Raw genomic sequence first — 17,245 nt, forward strand, 5'->3', positions numbered from 1 at the left:
TTGACTCGATTTTTCGTGTGGAGTCATTTTTATGCAGGACATGCCCTGGCACGCTCAGCCTCACACTGAACTCAAGCACACTCAAAAGGACAGAGACCGCATGGTCACTGATTGACTCACTGTGATCAGTGACTCCTCAGTTTTCAGTACTGTTGGTTAACAGATGCTCTTAGATAACCGATGACCGTCAAATACTGCCACTGTGAGGGGCCGGACACGTGACCCCGTCAGGATTTACCCCAACCTTCATTCGCTGCTGATAAAATGATACGGGTTACCATGTTAAAGGTCACATAATACACACTTTGGTTCTTTTCCATCACTGGTCTTAACTGATAATTATGCATATTCCTCTCAGCCCATATTCCACAGTTTTAGGGCATTTTCAATGTAATGCTCGGTTTTTGATTTTCACTATACGGACTCTGTTTTCCACACGGTCACACGCGTCTAAATCTGTCAAAGCTGAATGTTGCCTACGCAGAATGATGAGTCATTCATGCTATCGTGTTCTCTGATGATTTGCTCAGTTTTAAGCTAATGAATGGTTCTGTAGTGTAGCTATACGGTTGTTAGCACATGATAGGAAATGTCAGGATAAAAGGCAAGTTGACATAGGATTCTAAAAATGTACTTGGAACTCTTGTGTAGATAACAATGTGTTCATGTAATAGATTTGTTTTGGTTTTTTTGTAAGCTGCAGGAATGTTTGGCATGGATTTAGCTCTCTGGATTTAGGGTTGTTAACCCTTCGACAGCACTGTGTTCAGGAATATATTGGTGAGGTCTGTGTGTTGATGTGTGTGTACTGATGGATGCGTGACAGTCTCAACCAGCCTAGATGTGTTTGTTAGCCAAATGCTTTCTTTTGCAGTTTGTTCCTAATTTACCTTGGTGTGAGCAAGTCTTTGAGCTCTCCTGTTTTTGAATTTAGAAAAATTATGAATACATGAAATAGAATTTTCAATAGAACCTTAAATTTATATAAACTGCTTAATTGAAAAAAAAAAACCAAAGCTTTTATAATCCTAATTTGAAGGCTCCTATCCATGAGACTGAACAAATTTGATGACAATATTTTCATTGCTTGATGGAGAATTTGTTATTCTCATCATGTTTGTTTCAATTGCATATGCAGTGTTTCAAAGTGTTGCTGAAAAAGTAAATTTCCACATAATTCACTGGGTCACCGACGACACTGGCTAAAACACAGCCCCGAACCATTACGGAGCCACTCTCGTGTTTTATTGAAGGTTCCAAAAATAAATCACTGATCATCCAAAATGCTTCAGACTTGGACTATTGTCTGTTTGTGTGAGGATATTTTAGCAGTTGCCTCTTCCTAGAAACGTGTTCATTTTGCTAACCCCTCCATTAAAGACATGACTTTGGTGACCATTGGATGAACAGTTTACCACAAGCACTTCTTAGCTTCTGTGCCCGATTATCTACTTTGTATTTTATTCAAATGCTTTCAGGACAACACTTTGCTGTTGCAACTTTTAATTAGTAATTTAAGTGGTTGATCTGGGAACTTGTTTGGTTTACACCACAGTTTGGAATGTTGCCAAAAGCACATTATTGTAATGTTATAATTTGGAATGTTTCTTCATTTTCATTCCTTAAGTGCCTGACACTGTTAAGACCTCGTTGTCCAAGAAAGCAAATAATGATCAGTGATCAGCTTTGGAACTCATTTTAGACTGGAGAACTATTTCTGAAGACCTTTGTAGAGTGTATTAAACTTAACTTAAATAACAGGAGTCCCCAAAGACTTGCACACTGTGAGTTTCGTCATGTATAATAGAAATTATCTCAACGGCTTTTTCGCCTCCACAGGTAGAATATTCACTTTGAACAGTATTCAGTCTGAAGCAGTTAAGCTCTGTAGTTTGATGAGAGACCTGCATTTATCCTGCCATTTCTGTGACTCTCAAAAGCCGCTTCTCATGTTGTCCCTTTGTAGCTCCACAGCATGTTGCCATTTGAATCTTTTGTCTCTTTTTTTTTTTTTGAGCCTCTTAATTTGTGTGTATTCTCTGCACTTTACTGCTGCGTGGGTGAGGCGCAGGGAACAGAGGGTGGGAGGGAGGGGCTGACAATGCATTGTGGATCAGAGTGCATTTGTGGCTACGAGTGAAAAGGGTGAAGATGGTGACTTTGAGTGGATGTTTTTTAAGGCAAGGAAAGGAGGAGAACACAAAGTGGTGTTAGCCAGTGTGGAGGAGGCGGCAGCGGGGAACACAGGACGCTGCTTTGAGTGACATGCTTCGGTGAAATTTCCTGTTCTTAAGTGACATCACCTTTCCTTCAAATGGTCTTTTTTTTTAATAGAAAGAAATGTTCCTACTGCTGGGCTACTTCACACTGGCTCCACAAAGATTTGTCCCCAAACACTTTCGTCTTTGTACGTCTGTTCATAGAGTCTCTCTGTGTCTCATGTCCCATTACATCTTTCACGTTGCCGATCAATTCTCCTCCTCCTTCCTTTGCTATATGGAATGCACTTTCTACTAAAATTCTTGGCTCGTTCAGAAAAAAAAGTACCATTGTATATTCTTTAAAAGATATTTTAAAAGAAATTCAATATATCTTCTCCCCCCCCCCCCCCTTTGTATTTTTAACCACTTAATGTAGCATTGTGTATTTTATTATTGTATCTGGTACAAAATGTGCAGCTTTATAATGTCCTGGTATGTCTTTTTTGTATGTTACCTGGAGAATGGACAAGACGTGGAAAACGATGGGCCTTTTTTGATAATATACATTTAACTGACTGCTAATTTTTAAAAGTAAAGATAAGTAGCCATGGTCATTTTTGTGTCCCTGACTGTCTCTCTCTTCACTCTTCAAAAAGGATTTGTTTATTTAAATTACTTAATGCGCTGGTAAATATGAACTTGTCACTGATCTGGGAATGGATTCAGATTCATGTAAAATTCTTTTGGACCAGTGGAACAGCTCTAGAATGACGTTGAAGGGCCTGATGTCTAATGAAACCTGTCAAACTTGACTTGCAGCTTAAAACTGAACATATAGGTCTTTGATAAGTATTACAGTGTGCACTGATGCTTAAACTACAGAGTAAAGACCAGTTCCTTGAACGATATTTCAGGTACTTAGTTCTTGTGTCTCCTTTCACAACTTTAAAATAAACTGACACACGAGTTTGTTGGAAGTAGACTCTGATTACCAATTTGGATAATTGGCAGCCAAATATTGGATCTATATTTGCATCAATGTGTCTTCTGTGGAATCTTCATTTAGTCTCTCCTGTCCCACAGCTCTGTCTATAACGTCCTCTTCCCATTATATTCACTGCTTCTCCTCAGCACATGTCCAAACCATCCTCAAGCTCTAATTCCACCTGTTTCTCCTCGGCCTTAGCTCTTCCCTCTGTTTCTAATTCTGGTTCCTCCCATTAAAAACCCCCAGCAGCTTCACCTCTGCTGCTGCTGCTCAGCTTTCTGTCAATGAGACAATACAACTCCAACCTGCCTCCACCTTTTTTTTAAAAAAACAATTATTGTCTTTTATTATTATTCAGTCTTTTGACTGCATTTTCCTCACCAAAGCCTCCTCTGTTCCCTGAATTTCCCCTTGCATCTTTAGCGTTTTAAAAATAAATACCATTAAAAATGTCTTCTTGACAAAATATCTTTTATAATGCCTTGTGCCCTCAGGTGCTTTTCAGTGGTGCATCAGTGAGTCACATACTCCTTAAAGGCTGTGTGTGCAGAGAAAAGTGTGATTCACTGATGGTGAGTGGGTGGTCAGGTACCGAGGCTCATTTCGTGAGCAGAGGGGATAATAACAGTGTGGGTACATCGCCTTTTCTGTTCGGGTTTGGAAGTACTGTCAGCCTACCCAGCTGTTAGTCATTACGCCTTGTGGTGTAGAGGAGGGAGAAGGCCACGTCTGTCAGCAGACAGATAAGGAAACTGTTGTTTTTCAGATGCTGCTCGACCAGTTGCTGCACTGTTCAATAATCACCGCGCACTTGCACCTTGTTATCTACACCATTGTAGAAACACAATACGTTAATGTTTGAAAAGGAGAAGTTTTGACCACGGCTGTTATTTTATAGCGGTCATTTACCAAAGTCCAGCACATTTAGGTCTGTTTCCATATTCAAACAGCACGAGGTTAGGTTTCACGTGGCCTGTCATGTCTTTGGTAAAATATTTATTTTTGGTGGTTGTTACCAGGTGGAGGGCGCCGCAGTAGGTAACCACAGGTGTCTCGTGGTTTAAATCTGTGTTTTACTAACACAGTAAAAAAATAATGTGGGTGGCATTTTACAGTTAATAGGTCTCAAAAAAGATTCAGGAGAATAAAGGAACAGACGACATACGTTAGAAGCTGCTTCTCTAGACTGTATGCTGCAAAAACAGTCATGTATTAACTGTAGAGAGTTCATCTGAGACGGACCAGGGCACAATGTATACTTGTTCTGTTGACCAACAGATTCTATAGGCCAAAGAAGAAACAAAACACCGAAACGGTTCTTATTTTGCAGTTTTGGAATTATCATTGTTATTTTTTTCCTCATTTCAAGTGTGAGTCTACAAAACCCTGCAGTTCCCAGGTAAAGCACTACTACATTTTCTCTGCGCCGTTGGCACCTTGTGTCCAGCGAGCAGTAAATCTGCCAGATGTTGAATTGTTTAATCACCTTTAATTGTTTAAAGACTTTAGGGCATAACTTAATAAAATATCTTATTGTCTTTACATTTTTAGAGTATCACCTCTTCTGGGAATCGGGTGATTTAAATATTTCCTCGTACATGTTTACGCCCACTTCCCCACTGCTATAGCATGAGTATCAGCTGAGGGTAAATGGAAAAAATATACTCGGTGTTTAGCAGAAATGACCTTGGGCTGTTTTTGGAGCTGCTGTTGTTTACCTCTAACCAGAGTCATTTGTTTTTTTGTCCTGCAGTGTCTCACACACCTTTGACCACAGGTCATTACATCTGCAGTGCTGACGGAAAGACCAACACTGACACATTCATGTCATCTTTACACACACACACTATTAATATATGTGTGGTTTTGTACACAGAATACCGAGTATTCACTCTGGTTGTTTTTTTTTCTCCTTCATGTTCCATGTCTTCTTTCGGAAAGGCTGTGAACGCGCGCCGTGGGCTGTTATTAAATGGGCGGGCTCGCAGGCGCGGTCACGTTTCCCAGACGCTCGCGTGGTTTTGGACTGTCACATAAAAGCGCGCCCCAGCGGCAGACCGGCAGAACTCGTTCGGTGTTCCCTCTGAAACCGGATTGTACTGGATTGACTGCGGAGACCGACAACAGAACCGGTGATTTATATACAGTTTTTTTTTTCTCTTTTTCTATACATTTTTTAGGCAGTGGAGAAAAAGAGTTAATCTTCTCGACTGCGACCACCCTGCACTGTTGTTTTTAGAAAGTAGGTTAGAGAAGAGAGGTGCTCTCATCTGAGTCTGAGTTGAAGATGGTCTGAATAAGTAGCTCCCTAGTAAACGGCAATATCCTCTGCAAAAAGTGCATATTTTGGGAACTATAACTGTAAGGTACATTATGTAATGCGTTATTATATATTTTTATGTGTAGAATAATTGGTCTTCAGATTTAATAGTTGTGTTTCATAGCAGTTTTATGAGTCTTATTCTTTTTCTCAGTTATTGATGCAAACAGATTAATATGAAAATCAACTTTTAACAAGGCCAATGATCTTTATCAAATGTGAAATCTCAAGATTTTGTGTTGAGCTTAGATCTGATAATAGTGATTTTTTTTCTGCTTTAGTGGAGAAGATAGAAATTTATATGGAATATGTAAAAAAATAATGTAGGAAATCTGAGAATGAAGTCAGAAACTGGGTGAGGATGTGTGTTGACATACCGCTTTATTAGTTTAATGTTTGAACAGAGTTTTTACAGCAGGTAATAGAAAATGTGGACGTTCCTCTTGCAGCCTCAAACACATTTAGTTTTAAATTCCCTGTAGAAATGTTATTGTTTTAAACATACATATATACTGTTTGTTCAAATTGTTCTCAGTATTCAACAAAAGCTAAACAGGGCTGAAGATGCTGCTGGTTGGCTGCACTGCACTCCTTTTTATTATCATTAATTGTTTGTATATGTGTACACCCTAAATTTAATTTCTATTCGGTTTGTTTCGACCCAACCCTTTCCCCTTTCCCCTTCCCCGTCCCCGTCCCCCTCTATTTAAACACAGCTTCTTTCCAGAAACTTAGATTTCCACGGCAGCTTCCGCCTCCCTGGAGGAGAATGCTGGAGAAGGTTCTTTGATGCCACTTGGCTAGAGTAAAGTGGTGTGACATAGTTAATGATGGGAGATTCATTCTTCAACTGCTGTTATGTCCCACCCCACCCTCCAGGAGAGGAGGAACACCACAGGTCCCGACGCACAGAGATCATGGCCTCCCACTCATCCAACATGTCCTCCGACAAGCGCTTCCTAATCTTCTTTGACTTCGATGAGACCATCGTGGATGAGACCAGCGATGATATGGTGGTTCAGGCCGCCCCGGGTAAACACCTCCCCGATTGGCTGAAGGACACCTACAATCCTGGACGCTACAACGAGTACATGCAGCGTGTCCTGGCCTACCTCGCAGAGCAAGGTGTCACTGAGAGTGACATGCGAGGGATAATGGAGAAGTTACCTGCCACCCCCGGCATGCTCAACCTCTTCCAGTTCCTCCGCACCCGTCCTCCACAGGACTTTGAGGTTGTGCTGGTCTCTGACGCCAACGCCTTCTTCATCGAGTCGTGGCTGAGGCGCGTCGGCGCCCGCCAGCTTTTTCACCGTATCTTCACCAACCCAGCTACCTTCAACAGGGACGGACGTCTGGTGCTCAAGCCCTTCCACTCTCACGACTGCCAGCGGTGCCCGGTCAACATGTGCAAGCAGGTGGTGGTCAAAGACTATGTGGCCCGTAGGACGCAGGAGCGTGGCCGACCATACCAGAGGGTTTTCTACGTGGGTGATGGAGCTAACGACTTCTGTCCAGCCCTTGCTCTCGGGCCCCGGGACGTGGCCTTCCCTCGCAGGGACTTCCCTATGCACCGGTTGATCACGGAGACCCATGAAGCCATGCCTGGGGAGTTCAAGGCAGTCACGGTGCCTTGGGTTAGTGCAGATGAAGTGGTGCAGCGACTGAGGAAGCTGATAGCTGAGTAAAAAAAATGGTCAACTATAAATAAGAGTCAGGGTGAGCGGCTATTAAAGGTCATATCTACAGATTGTCATGTCAGCAATGTTAGATCAGGAAAACGTACCAATAAACTAAACCTTATTTCATAGACGAAACACATTTTAGCTAATTTCTTTAATCAAATCAATGGGGTAAAGAAAGTGAGAAAGAGAGAATACAGGCAGAAGGCAGTGTGGCTTCAGATGAAGACAACAGCTCACATTTTTTAATGTTTGTTTGTTTGTTTCTTTTTTTCGGTGGTTTGTTTTTAGGTGAACTTCCTTTGGTCATCAGGTTCTTCTGTGTCTGTCTCAACTAGACTGTCCTTTGTCAGAAAAAACATTGAAAAATGCAATAAAAAATGAAAATAATGCTTTTTACTTTATGTATATATATATATATATTATTTACCTTCAGGCAAACAATATTTTAAGACAAATGTTTTTATTTAAAGTATTCAGTAGCAATCCATGGTAGACAGTGGTAGGTCTGTTGGTCATTGAATCACTAATTTATCCAACGAGCTGTTTAGTCTAATTTTATAAGACAAAAAAAATGTGTCATGTTTGAAGAAATATGTACTCCGTGTCTACAGAAATGTACATGTTTCTGAATGTTTATTATGTGTATCAGTCTTGCTTTGTGAATATGATGCCTACTCTAATACTATATATATATATAATATGTGTGTATATATATATTATAATTTTATATATGTTTCTTTATTGTTAAAAATCCCTGATAGACAGAACTGTATCATGAAAAAAAAAATTATTACATGTGAACTCCTGTCACACATTATTTAACGACATGACTTCTGCATTCATGTCCTAAAGAGGTCAACCTAATAAAAAAAAACGTCAGGTAGCTACAAACATGAGTTTGCGGCGGAGTGACTTTTTAATTAAACGTTTGATCAGAAGTACCGTTCCCAAAAGCCTGTAAGTTTTCCTCACGCTAATCCATAGACGCTTTATGTGTACAATTTACAAGGAGCGCCATCGTGTGGTCATAATGTATAACAACAACTATATTTTCATATTAGGTTTACTGTAAAAACAATAAAAGAAAATAAACAACTATGCCTTAGTGAGTAAATATTTGGTATGGGGCGGTAATCTATTTTCCACCTTTCTGACTAAATTCTGTATGTCGTTTAAATTTGCAGCAGGGAATGTAACTAGCCTTGTGAAATATATTTTGTAACGTTTAAATTTCTGTAAAATTCCTGTTGTCGATGACAATGCCCGGATTTTCAAACCCACCTGAAATAGACGTCTACCGTCATATTCGAATGTGAGCGACTTAACTTTATCTACTAGTCATACCTTTGACAAACTTCTACCTATTATTTTTGTAACAATCTAACGTCAAGCTATTATGTGTCAAAATAGGTAGGCTTATACACCTGGTCGTTAATAATATGTTTGGCCCAGTGGTGGACTGGTAAGCTCTAGTAAATTCAGAGTCGAATTCTATCAGACTGATTAAATTAACACGTGAACAGGGGTAACGCGATAGAAGATGAGGAAGGCATTCATGTTAAATCAACAATCACGCCAGACTTGCCTTGGGCAGTGGGGAGGCGTTTACCTGCAGTTTCCCTGTTACTCAGGAGGGGCAGTGCCGAGTTTTTATTACATTTCCGGTTCATAGAGGAAGACCCGGAAGTAGTCATTCTGTGCGCATGCCGCTCTGTTGAAATATTGTTGTATTTTAAAACGTTTCCCCCTACTAAGTACTTTTTCGTTCGGTTCGGTTAATCGAGTTAAGTGAAAGCGAAGAAAGGTGAGTGTGTTTTGCAACATTCAATGTACCTTAACATACAAATAGCGGTAAAAGAATACGTAGAAAAACAACGTTAGTTAAACGTCGTCCACAGATCATTCATTTCTTTGCTAGCTAGTGGGCTATCTTGCCGGCTCTGTGCAACATTATTGTCAGAATATAAAACAGTTCGCTTATGCTTATTGTAAACAACTAAAGCGAAGTACTTTTAACGTTATATATATGTGTGTGTGTGTCTCAGGAGAGGATGTTGCCTTAGATAAACAAAAATGCCGATCAGTTTGTAAAGTATGAATTAGCATTGGCTGTTGTTGAAGGGTACGTTTTCACGTCAGAGGACAAGATTTCTTAAACCTTAAGAACAAAATAGTATTTAATTGTTAACACACGACGTTGTTGTTACGTCAGCAAAGACTTTAAACAATTATATGTTTGTTATTGCAAAGAATAAATACATGCACATCGACCTCCAATTATTCACGGATTTATATCAAATGTTGTATTGTTGTTTACAATGCAATACGGCGTGTTATTGTAACGATTGTGCTTGACCTATTTTTTTTATTGTTTTACACAAACTATAATAACGCAAATATATTTCCTGATGCCCAAAAATATATATTTCAAGTGGAACGGTGATTATTGCTCTTGTCCTTTAGGATAGAAATCGTGGCTTTGTTAGCCGCTGGTCACTGATGAACTTTTTGTATGGTTAATGCAGGTTCTCTTCCTGAGTTTTGTATTAATGTTATGTGGACCGTAAATGAACTAGGAAGATGTTGAACTCTGACATTTTTTTTAGGTCTCTACAAGATGGAGGCTGATCTTTATGATGAGTTTGGAAACTACATCGGTCCAGAGCTGGACTCTGATGATGATGAAGATGATCTTGAAGCAGAGGACAGAGATATTGATGAGGTAGCGTATCCTATGTCATTCTGTTTTCAATGAGTGTAAAAACTCCCTTTGTGCATATTTGTGTGTTACAACTTTGTTCATGTGCAGGGTGATGACGACGATGAAGATGAACCTGCTGATGCTGATGATGATGCCCCAGGCATGGAGGTGGTTCTGCATGAGGATAAGAAGTATTATCCGACAGCGGAGGAGGTTTATGGACCAGAAGTAGAAACTATTGTCCAGGAGGAGGACACCCAACCTCTAACTGGTGAGAGATGTACAGTATTCAAGCAGTTATTTGTATTGAACACCATGACTGGTTGGGATGTGTATGAGTAATGAAAGCAAAAATGTACAAATATGCTATATCCTTATCTTTCAGAGCCCATCATCAAACCTGTAAAGAGCCGACGGTTTACTTTAATGGAACAAGAATTGCCTGCTACAGTTTACGATATGGAGTGAGTCATCCATGCAGTGTTTTGCTTACATGAGTCTACCAAACAATATTGACCTTGCAAATTATAAACAGGATTAAATGACCAGTGAAGGCACATTGCCAGGGATTTTAATTTGTCATTGACTGTGTTTCTATTTGTCATTTCTGTCATCTAATGCTGTGATATATTCCTCTTGCCTGCTGCCAGATTCCTGGCAGATTTGATGGATGGTCCAGAGTTGATTCGTAACGTCACTCTCTGTGGTCACCTTCACCACGGCAAGGTTAGAACCTCCTTTATGTACAGTAGATATTATTAAGGCTGGTATTAAGGCACAGTTTGAGAAGGTGCTCTTCAGAGGAAACGTGAATACATTAATTATTTTACAGTGAAATTAACTGAACCTGCTTGATGACAATAGACAGGGTTCAGACTGTGACATGTGGCTCTGTCATGCTGAATGTTCCTATTTTCTCTTGATAACTGTTGTTGTAAAGCCATAAATATTTGCATAAATCTACATATGAACCAGTGTGTACTTGTCGAGAATAAGGTCTTGCATTCATTTATGTTTGTTTATTGTTGTTGATAAAAACAGTTATAGCTGTTATACTGGATAAGGTCACATCCAGATCTGATGAAAATCTATTTGCATTATGTTTGCACATCTAAATTCAAGAAATGTTTCAAAGTGTATCCTGTTTACATGCCTGTAGTTTACACTTATTTAAATCTAATGTGTTTCTTTCTCCAGACCTGTTTTGTTGACTGCCTAATTGAACAGACACACCCAGAAATCAGGAAGAGAGACGATGTGGATGTAAGTGTGTTGATAGTTCAAAAAGTAAAAAATGTCTAATTTCTCTTTAATTTAACGTACAACAAACCTCTAACCTAATGTCATGAACTCTTCACATTTGCAGCTCCGATACACAGACATCCTCTTCACAGAACAGGAGGTTGGTATTTTGGGTTTGAACAACTTCACTGATGCCATGCTATCATTGCTAATGTAGCCTGGAGTTAGTTTTGTCTACTCGATTCTGTCTCTTAAGGATGGGCTTGTTTTACATTCATGATGTTGGAAAAGTTTATTTTACATCTTTGTTCATTTTTTATGTTTTCATTTCTTCTTTAGAGAGGAGTTGGTATCAAAAGTACTCCAGTCACAATGGTTCTGCCAGACTCCAGGGGCAAATCGTATCTCTTCAACATCATGGATACACCAGGTAGTACACCTTAAAATTCCTAGTTTTAAGTTTAAGGTGGTTGACAAATGTCAAAACTTTAATATTTTATCATAATCTAAACTTGTTTTCTTTTTCATCTTAAGGTCATGTGAACTTCTCAGATGAGGTCACGTCCAGTATCCGGATCTCAGATGGCATTGTCCTCTTCATAGATGCTGCAGAAGGAGTTAGTAACCTTTTATTTATTTATTTGACAGCTTTATCAACACATTAAGTAATTAAGTATTTTTATTTCAGTGATCATGTAGCAAAAGTGAACAAAAATATCTGTGTAAACAATGACAACATTTGTATCAATGGGTTGATGTGATCATCAACTGGCAGTGACTGAATCTGCTGTCCATTACAGTCGTGACTAGATCCCAAAATAAATAATAATAAATTTTGTATCTCTGGCCACCAAGGTATCTGTCTAGAAAAAATTTGGCCATCTGACAAATATAGTTAGCAACCTCTGTTTTAATTAGTCGCATCCTCTGTTTTCTGACATTTTAATCTATTTTTTTGTATGTGTAGGAAATTAATGCCTTACCCCTTTCATACATTGAGAACCACAGTTTTAACTCAAATATAATATGAAATAACTTTTTTATCCTTTGAATAATTGGGTTTGTTCTGTATTCTTCATCCAGGTAATGCTAAACACTGAGCGACTCATCAAACATGCAGTTCAGGAGCGAATGGCCATCACCATCTGCATCAACAAGGTGGACCGGCTCATTGTGGAGCTCAAACTGCCTCCGACAGATGCATATTATAAACTGCGCCACATCGTCGATGAGGTCAATGGTTTGCTCAGGTAATATTTCATCCTTGTTGAAGGAACTGTTAAGAATGGATGAACCTACAAAAATTATTTAATAGTTCCAATTTATAAAAAAATCGTATCTTTAAAAAAGTGTTAGATCTTAAAAAACATGATCTAAAAGAGAGAATATCTGAAGATGCTAATTTTATAAAATTATCTTTTTAGCACTTATACTACAGATGAGAACTTGGTCGTGTCTCCACTGCTCGGAAATGTGTGCTTTGCCAGCTCCCAGTACAGTATCTGCTTCACTCTCGGCTCCTTTGCAAAGATTTACTCTGACACTTACGGTAAGATGCCTTTTCAACTACAGAAAACTACATTGTCTCTAGTTTGTTTTATACACGTTCCATGTATTCACGGTCAGCGTTTGTTCACAGGTGACATTAACTATAATGAGTTTGCCAAGAGGCTGTGGGGAGACATTTACTTCAACCCCAAAACGTAAGAACAGAATATAGATTGAACTTAAAGTCTCCTTCTCTGTGGTCAAGTCTCGTCTCATTTTCCTTAATGATTTTCCTTTCTTTTCAGACGGAAGTTCACAAAGAAAGCTCCCAGCAGCAACTCTCAGCGCAGTTTTGTCGAGTTTGTTCTGGAGCCTCTCTACAAGATCCTGTCACAGGTTGGCCATTGTTAACATGCACTAGAATCAGCTCCCCGAGCTCCATAGTTTCAGGCTCCTGGACGTAGTCGTGCAAATGTGTAAATATTCACCACCTCAATTCTATTTGCAGGTGGTTGGAGATGTGGACACGTCTCTTCCTCGAGTTCTGGATGAGTTAGGTATTCACCTGACTAAAGAGGAGCTGAAGCTGAACATCAGACCGTTGTTGAGGCTGGTCTGCAATCGTTTCTTTGGGGAATTCACTGGTTTGTCCAGCTTTATTTTTTGTTATTGTGATAGACTGTAGCCCTGAATGTGAGGTTATTACATCTCTTTATGGTCGTTGGAAATACTCCAGCTTAAGTCACCTCTGTAAATAGAGGTGCTATAATGCTGGTGCAGTGTTATTACATATTGATAACATAGCATTTTACAACGGGCAAGTGGCTGCTGACCTTCAAAAAGGAAAGAATCAATTCATGTTTGCTTTTATGAGGCAATTCCTAATACAGCCCTGGTGTTTTCTCTATAGGCTTTGCTGACATGTGCGTTCAGCACATACCATCCCCACAAGGTGGCGCCAGGGCCAAGATAGAGCACACCTACACAGGAGGTCTGGACTCAGATCTGGGGGATGCCATGGCAGAGTGTGACCCTGAAGTGAGTTTTGAAGTGATGGAGGACACGTCCTGTTTATTTGCTTTTCAGAGGAAGTAGAAATGTTGCGTTGTGTTTTTACCTTGTTCTAATTAGATATAATTAAATAGGCTGTTTCATTTACCCTGAGGTCAAGATGAATTAAAGAGTCTTACCTTAACCTCTTTGTTAAGACTGCTGTCCTCACTTTTTGTTATTTCTTTCTTTCTTTTTTTCCTGTCCACCTTGTCTGTCCCGTCCTCAGGGCCCCCTGATGTGCCACACCACTAAGATGTACAGCACTGAAGATGGGGTTCAGTTCCACGCCTTTGGCAGAGTGTTGAGTGGCACCATTCAGGCAGGTCAGCCGGTCAAAGTGTTAGGAGAAAACTACACTCTGGAAGATGAGGAGGATTCTCAGGTCTGCACCGTTGGACGTCTGTGGATTTCTGTTGCCAGGTACCCTTCTTAATTCTACTGTTATTTCACTTTATTAAAGAATAGATTGATGTTTAAATATGTCTATATGTACAGAATTATTTTTTACTTATTTCCAGTAAAGGGGATTAAACGGAATTAATAAAAAGGTTAAAACAAAACTTTCCTTCTGTAATGACTAAAATCCACAAATTGTTTGAAACTGAATTTTTACTCCTACCTTTGCATATTTCTCTTGACATTTTCCATCAATAATTCCATCATTTGGATTATTCACAGATAAAAACACTTGTGAAACACATAACAAAAATTTAAGAAAATGTTTTCAGACCACAGTGATTCTATAATTATATCCGATTAATTTTGAAAAATTATTTGACACAAGCCTAATAAGAGTAAAAAAAAGTCAAAATCAAAAGAATTAATTGTTTGAAACTGATGTTTTTATTTGCTGATTATTTCCACCACATCTACAGATATCAGATTGAAGTGAATCGAGTCCCTGCCGGCAACTGGGTCCTGATCGAAGGCTGCGATCAACCCATCGTCAAAACAGCCACAATCACAGAACCCAGAGGCAACGAAGAGGTGAGACATGGCAGGGAGAGACACAGGGAGTCAACAGGGTCTCTAGGATTATTACCAAGAGCAGCATCACATACAGCCATTTTCTTCTTTCTTCCACAGGCCCAGATTTTCCGGCCTCTGAAGTTCAACACCGCGTCAGTTATCAAGATCGCAGTGGAACCTGTCAACCCGTCAGAGCTTCCTAAAATGCTTGACGGACTGAGGAAGGTCAACAAGAGCTATCCATCCTTAACCACAAAGGTACATCAATCATCAAGGCTGGGTTTCCTGTGGCAGATCTTTTCCAAATGTGTGGTGATATACAAGAACAAGACAATCTCCTTGGAGCACATAGGAAATTACAGATGTAGTCAGTGTAGCAATAAATTGGCAGAATTAAGTAACTGTAAAAGTAAGAAGTGAATCCTTTTTTTGTCTCCATTTGTCTTTGTCTTTGTCTCTGTCTTTTAGGTGGAAGAATCTGGGGAGCATGTTATCTTGGGCACAGGAGAGCTTTACCTGGACTGTGTCATGCACGACCTGCGGAAGATGTACTCTGAAATCGACATTAAAGTAAATGTTATTCAAATATTTTTCCAAATCATTATACTGCAGAGTTTATATTATATATGTTGTGTGTATATATATATNCATTTCAAGTATAAAACCCCTGCTCGTGTTTTGTCACAGGTTGCCGACCCAGTTGTGACTTTCTGTGAAACAGTAGTTGAAACATCGTCCCTCAAGTGCTTTGCTGAAACGCCAAACAAAAAGTGAGTATTTAACTTACCTTTTTTTAAGTCTTCCCCCTACTGGCTCAGTGTTGTATCATCTGTGAGAAGTGATAGTGATGTCTGTGTGATGTCATCGACAGGAATAAAATCACCATGATCGCCGAGCCCCTGGAGAAGGGTCTGGCCGAGGACATAGAGAACGAAGTGGTGCAGATCACATGGAACAGGTGAGTTCAGCACCACATCGTTACACCTCACTGCTTTGAGATGGTATTTTAAAATAAACGATGTGACGACACGTGCGATAATCACCATATCATCAAATGCTTTAAATCTACTCACAATCTGACCGAACATTAATAATCATTAGTCCTTCAGTTAATAGAGATAAATGAGCAGTGCAGGAATGGTAATTCGTTTTTAATGAAATATTAACAATGATATACAGATGTGACAAAGAAATGTCCACACTTGGTTTTAGTTAGTTTTTTATTTTATTTTTAAATATAGATTTATTAAATACCGCCATATTATACCATTTTCCTCACTCAGTTGAATACAGAATCTGCATGATTTTTATATTGAAGTAAAGACCAGTCTGTGCATTAGGAGAAGTATAGGTATGTACTTATTAAAAGCCCTTCACTTGAAGTATTGATTAGACCTTTTACTGTAATTAAATCATGCACTAAAAGCATGCAGGATTTTTTTTTCCGTCCCTGTGACTAAAGTAGCATTCATTAGTGTGTGTGTTCTGGCCACGTCTGTTCAACCATCTGGACCCAACAGTGCCAGAATGGAGTGGTCAACGCCAGGAGTGGGAAATACTTCACACACCATTAAACTAAACCTTCGCTCCACTCCTCGTATTCCATTAACCTTCGTGACCCCCGATCAACCAATCTCTTTAATGTTCCCAGCTGACAGTGTGTGTAAACCCTCCTCTCCCCCCGCCTTTAAGCGCCGCTTCATGCTGTTTCCTTGTTGCAGGAAGAAGCTGGGAGAGTTCTTTCAGACAAAGTACGACTGGGATCTGTTGGCCGCCAGGTCAATCTGGGCCTTTGGACCAGACACAACAGGACCCAACATTCTGGTAGATGACACTCTGCCTTCTGAGGTGAGTGCTGTGTTTTGGATTCTTTTCTCAAGGAAAAGCTCACAGGCAGTTAGATGTTTGAAGAGACAATGTGTTAAAATTGTTTTTAGTAGAAATCTTGAAGAAACCCTAAGCTCTTAATATTTACTGTTGTAATTTGTGCAGTGACAAGCCTCTTTATTTCTTCTTCCATTCATTTTTTTTTTCTCTGCCCTGCAGGTTGATAAAGCTCTGCTGGGCTCGGTCAAAGACAGCATCGTCCAGGGTTTCCAGTGGGGAACCAGGGAGGGACCTCTGTGTGATGAGCGTAAGTCTTAATTAAACCCTTACCTTAACTACCCCTGTGGTTTTCCTCTTCGTCTACATTATGCAATGTGTGCAAAAGTCTTTTTTTATCCCTGACGTGTGGTCCATTACCCTCCCTCCCCCCCTCCTCTGCTCCCTGCAGCCATCAGGAATGTCAAGTTTAAGATCCTGGACGCTGTCATAGCTCAGGAGCCTCTCCACAGAGGAGGGGGCCAGGTCATCCCCACAGCCAGGAGAGTGGTCTACTCTGCTTTCCTCATGGTGAGGTCACCTCCTCCAAAACACACACTCCTCCTCCTTTGACCATCAGCTCCTCCCAGGAGGTTTCCATTATCTTGATTAGAGCAGTGTGTTTTCTGCTGATGTTCATTCTTTTTAATTATAAAATGCTGATAACATTGTTCCTTAAGTGGTTTTGGTCCACCCCCATCCCCCAGTTCCCTACAACATCTACTCCCTATACATATT

General features: G+C 39.8%; 2 protein-coding genes across 8 annotated transcripts in view; both read left to right on the forward strand.

Moving 5' to 3' along the window:
- The first annotated feature begins 6 nt into the window (after nucleotides 1-6).
- phospho1 (phosphoethanolamine/phosphocholine phosphatase 1) lies at nucleotides 7-7,578 on the forward strand. 7 transcript variants are annotated; one of them, XM_008329992.3, is made up of 3 exons: nucleotides 7-780; nucleotides 5,131-5,321; nucleotides 6,389-7,578. In XM_008329992.3, the coding sequence occupies exons 2-3, from the start codon at nucleotides 5,162-5,164 to the stop codon at nucleotides 7,192-7,194; spliced, it is 966 nt and encodes a 321-aa protein (XP_008328214.1). In that variant the 5' UTR covers nucleotides 7-780; nucleotides 5,131-5,161; the 3' UTR covers nucleotides 7,195-7,578. The 7 variants fall into 7 exon arrangements, with proteins under 7 accessions (XP_008328214.1, XP_008328216.1, XP_008328219.1 ...); XM_008329997.3 differs by having other exon boundaries at nucleotides 683-780; nucleotides 5,178-5,321; XM_025064644.1 differs by lacking the exon at nucleotides 7-780 and adding an exon at nucleotides 6,226-6,290 and having other exon boundaries at nucleotides 5,178-5,321.
- Nucleotides 7,579-8,839: 1,261 nt separating this feature from the next.
- eftud2 (elongation factor Tu GTP binding domain containing 2) overlaps nucleotides 8,840-17,245 on the forward strand; it is a 10,914-nt gene continuing 2,508 nt past the window's right edge. The window contains exons 1-24 of the mRNA XM_008329998.3: nucleotides 8,840-8,995; nucleotides 9,798-9,913; nucleotides 10,001-10,163; nucleotides 10,278-10,356; nucleotides 10,543-10,618; nucleotides 11,090-11,155; nucleotides 11,259-11,294; nucleotides 11,474-11,564; nucleotides 11,669-11,751; nucleotides 12,218-12,384; nucleotides 12,559-12,683; nucleotides 12,774-12,837; nucleotides 12,928-13,018; nucleotides 13,131-13,266; nucleotides 13,533-13,660; nucleotides 13,902-14,095; nucleotides 14,551-14,662; nucleotides 14,762-14,902; nucleotides 15,113-15,214; nucleotides 15,332-15,414; nucleotides 15,516-15,602; nucleotides 16,366-16,492; nucleotides 16,691-16,778; nucleotides 16,920-17,038. Coding sequence (XP_008328220.1) covers nucleotides 9,809-9,913; nucleotides 10,001-10,163; nucleotides 10,278-10,356; nucleotides 10,543-10,618; nucleotides 11,090-11,155; nucleotides 11,259-11,294; nucleotides 11,474-11,564; nucleotides 11,669-11,751; nucleotides 12,218-12,384; nucleotides 12,559-12,683; nucleotides 12,774-12,837; nucleotides 12,928-13,018; nucleotides 13,131-13,266; nucleotides 13,533-13,660; nucleotides 13,902-14,095; nucleotides 14,551-14,662; nucleotides 14,762-14,902; nucleotides 15,113-15,214; nucleotides 15,332-15,414; nucleotides 15,516-15,602; nucleotides 16,366-16,492; nucleotides 16,691-16,778; nucleotides 16,920-17,038 — 2,463 coding nt within the window. The 5' untranslated portion in view covers nucleotides 8,840-8,995; nucleotides 9,798-9,808. The remainder of the gene's footprint in view (nucleotides 8,996-9,797; nucleotides 9,914-10,000; nucleotides 10,164-10,277; nucleotides 10,357-10,542; nucleotides 10,619-11,089; nucleotides 11,156-11,258; nucleotides 11,295-11,473; nucleotides 11,565-11,668; nucleotides 11,752-12,217; nucleotides 12,385-12,558; nucleotides 12,684-12,773; nucleotides 12,838-12,927; nucleotides 13,019-13,130; nucleotides 13,267-13,532; nucleotides 13,661-13,901; nucleotides 14,096-14,550; nucleotides 14,663-14,761; nucleotides 14,903-15,112; nucleotides 15,215-15,331; nucleotides 15,415-15,515; nucleotides 15,603-16,365; nucleotides 16,493-16,690; nucleotides 16,779-16,919; nucleotides 17,039-17,245) is intronic.

Source organism: Cynoglossus semilaevis, chromosome 17, assembly GCF_000523025.1.
Source record: "Cynoglossus semilaevis isolate Cse_v1.0 chromosome 17, Cse_v1.0, whole genome shotgun sequence".
Lineage (NCBI taxonomy): Eukaryota > Metazoa > Chordata > Actinopteri > Pleuronectiformes > Cynoglossidae > Cynoglossus > Cynoglossus semilaevis.

Coding starts and splice junctions, on each gene's coding strand:
- phospho1 (XM_008329992.3), top strand. CDS start 5,162: ATGGGCGGGCTCGCAGGCGCGGTCACGTTTCCCAGACGCTCGCGTGGT. Junction 5,322..6,388: donor GGAGACCGACAACAGAACCG/GTGATTTATATA, acceptor CCCACCCTCCAG/GAGAGGAGGAACACCACAGG.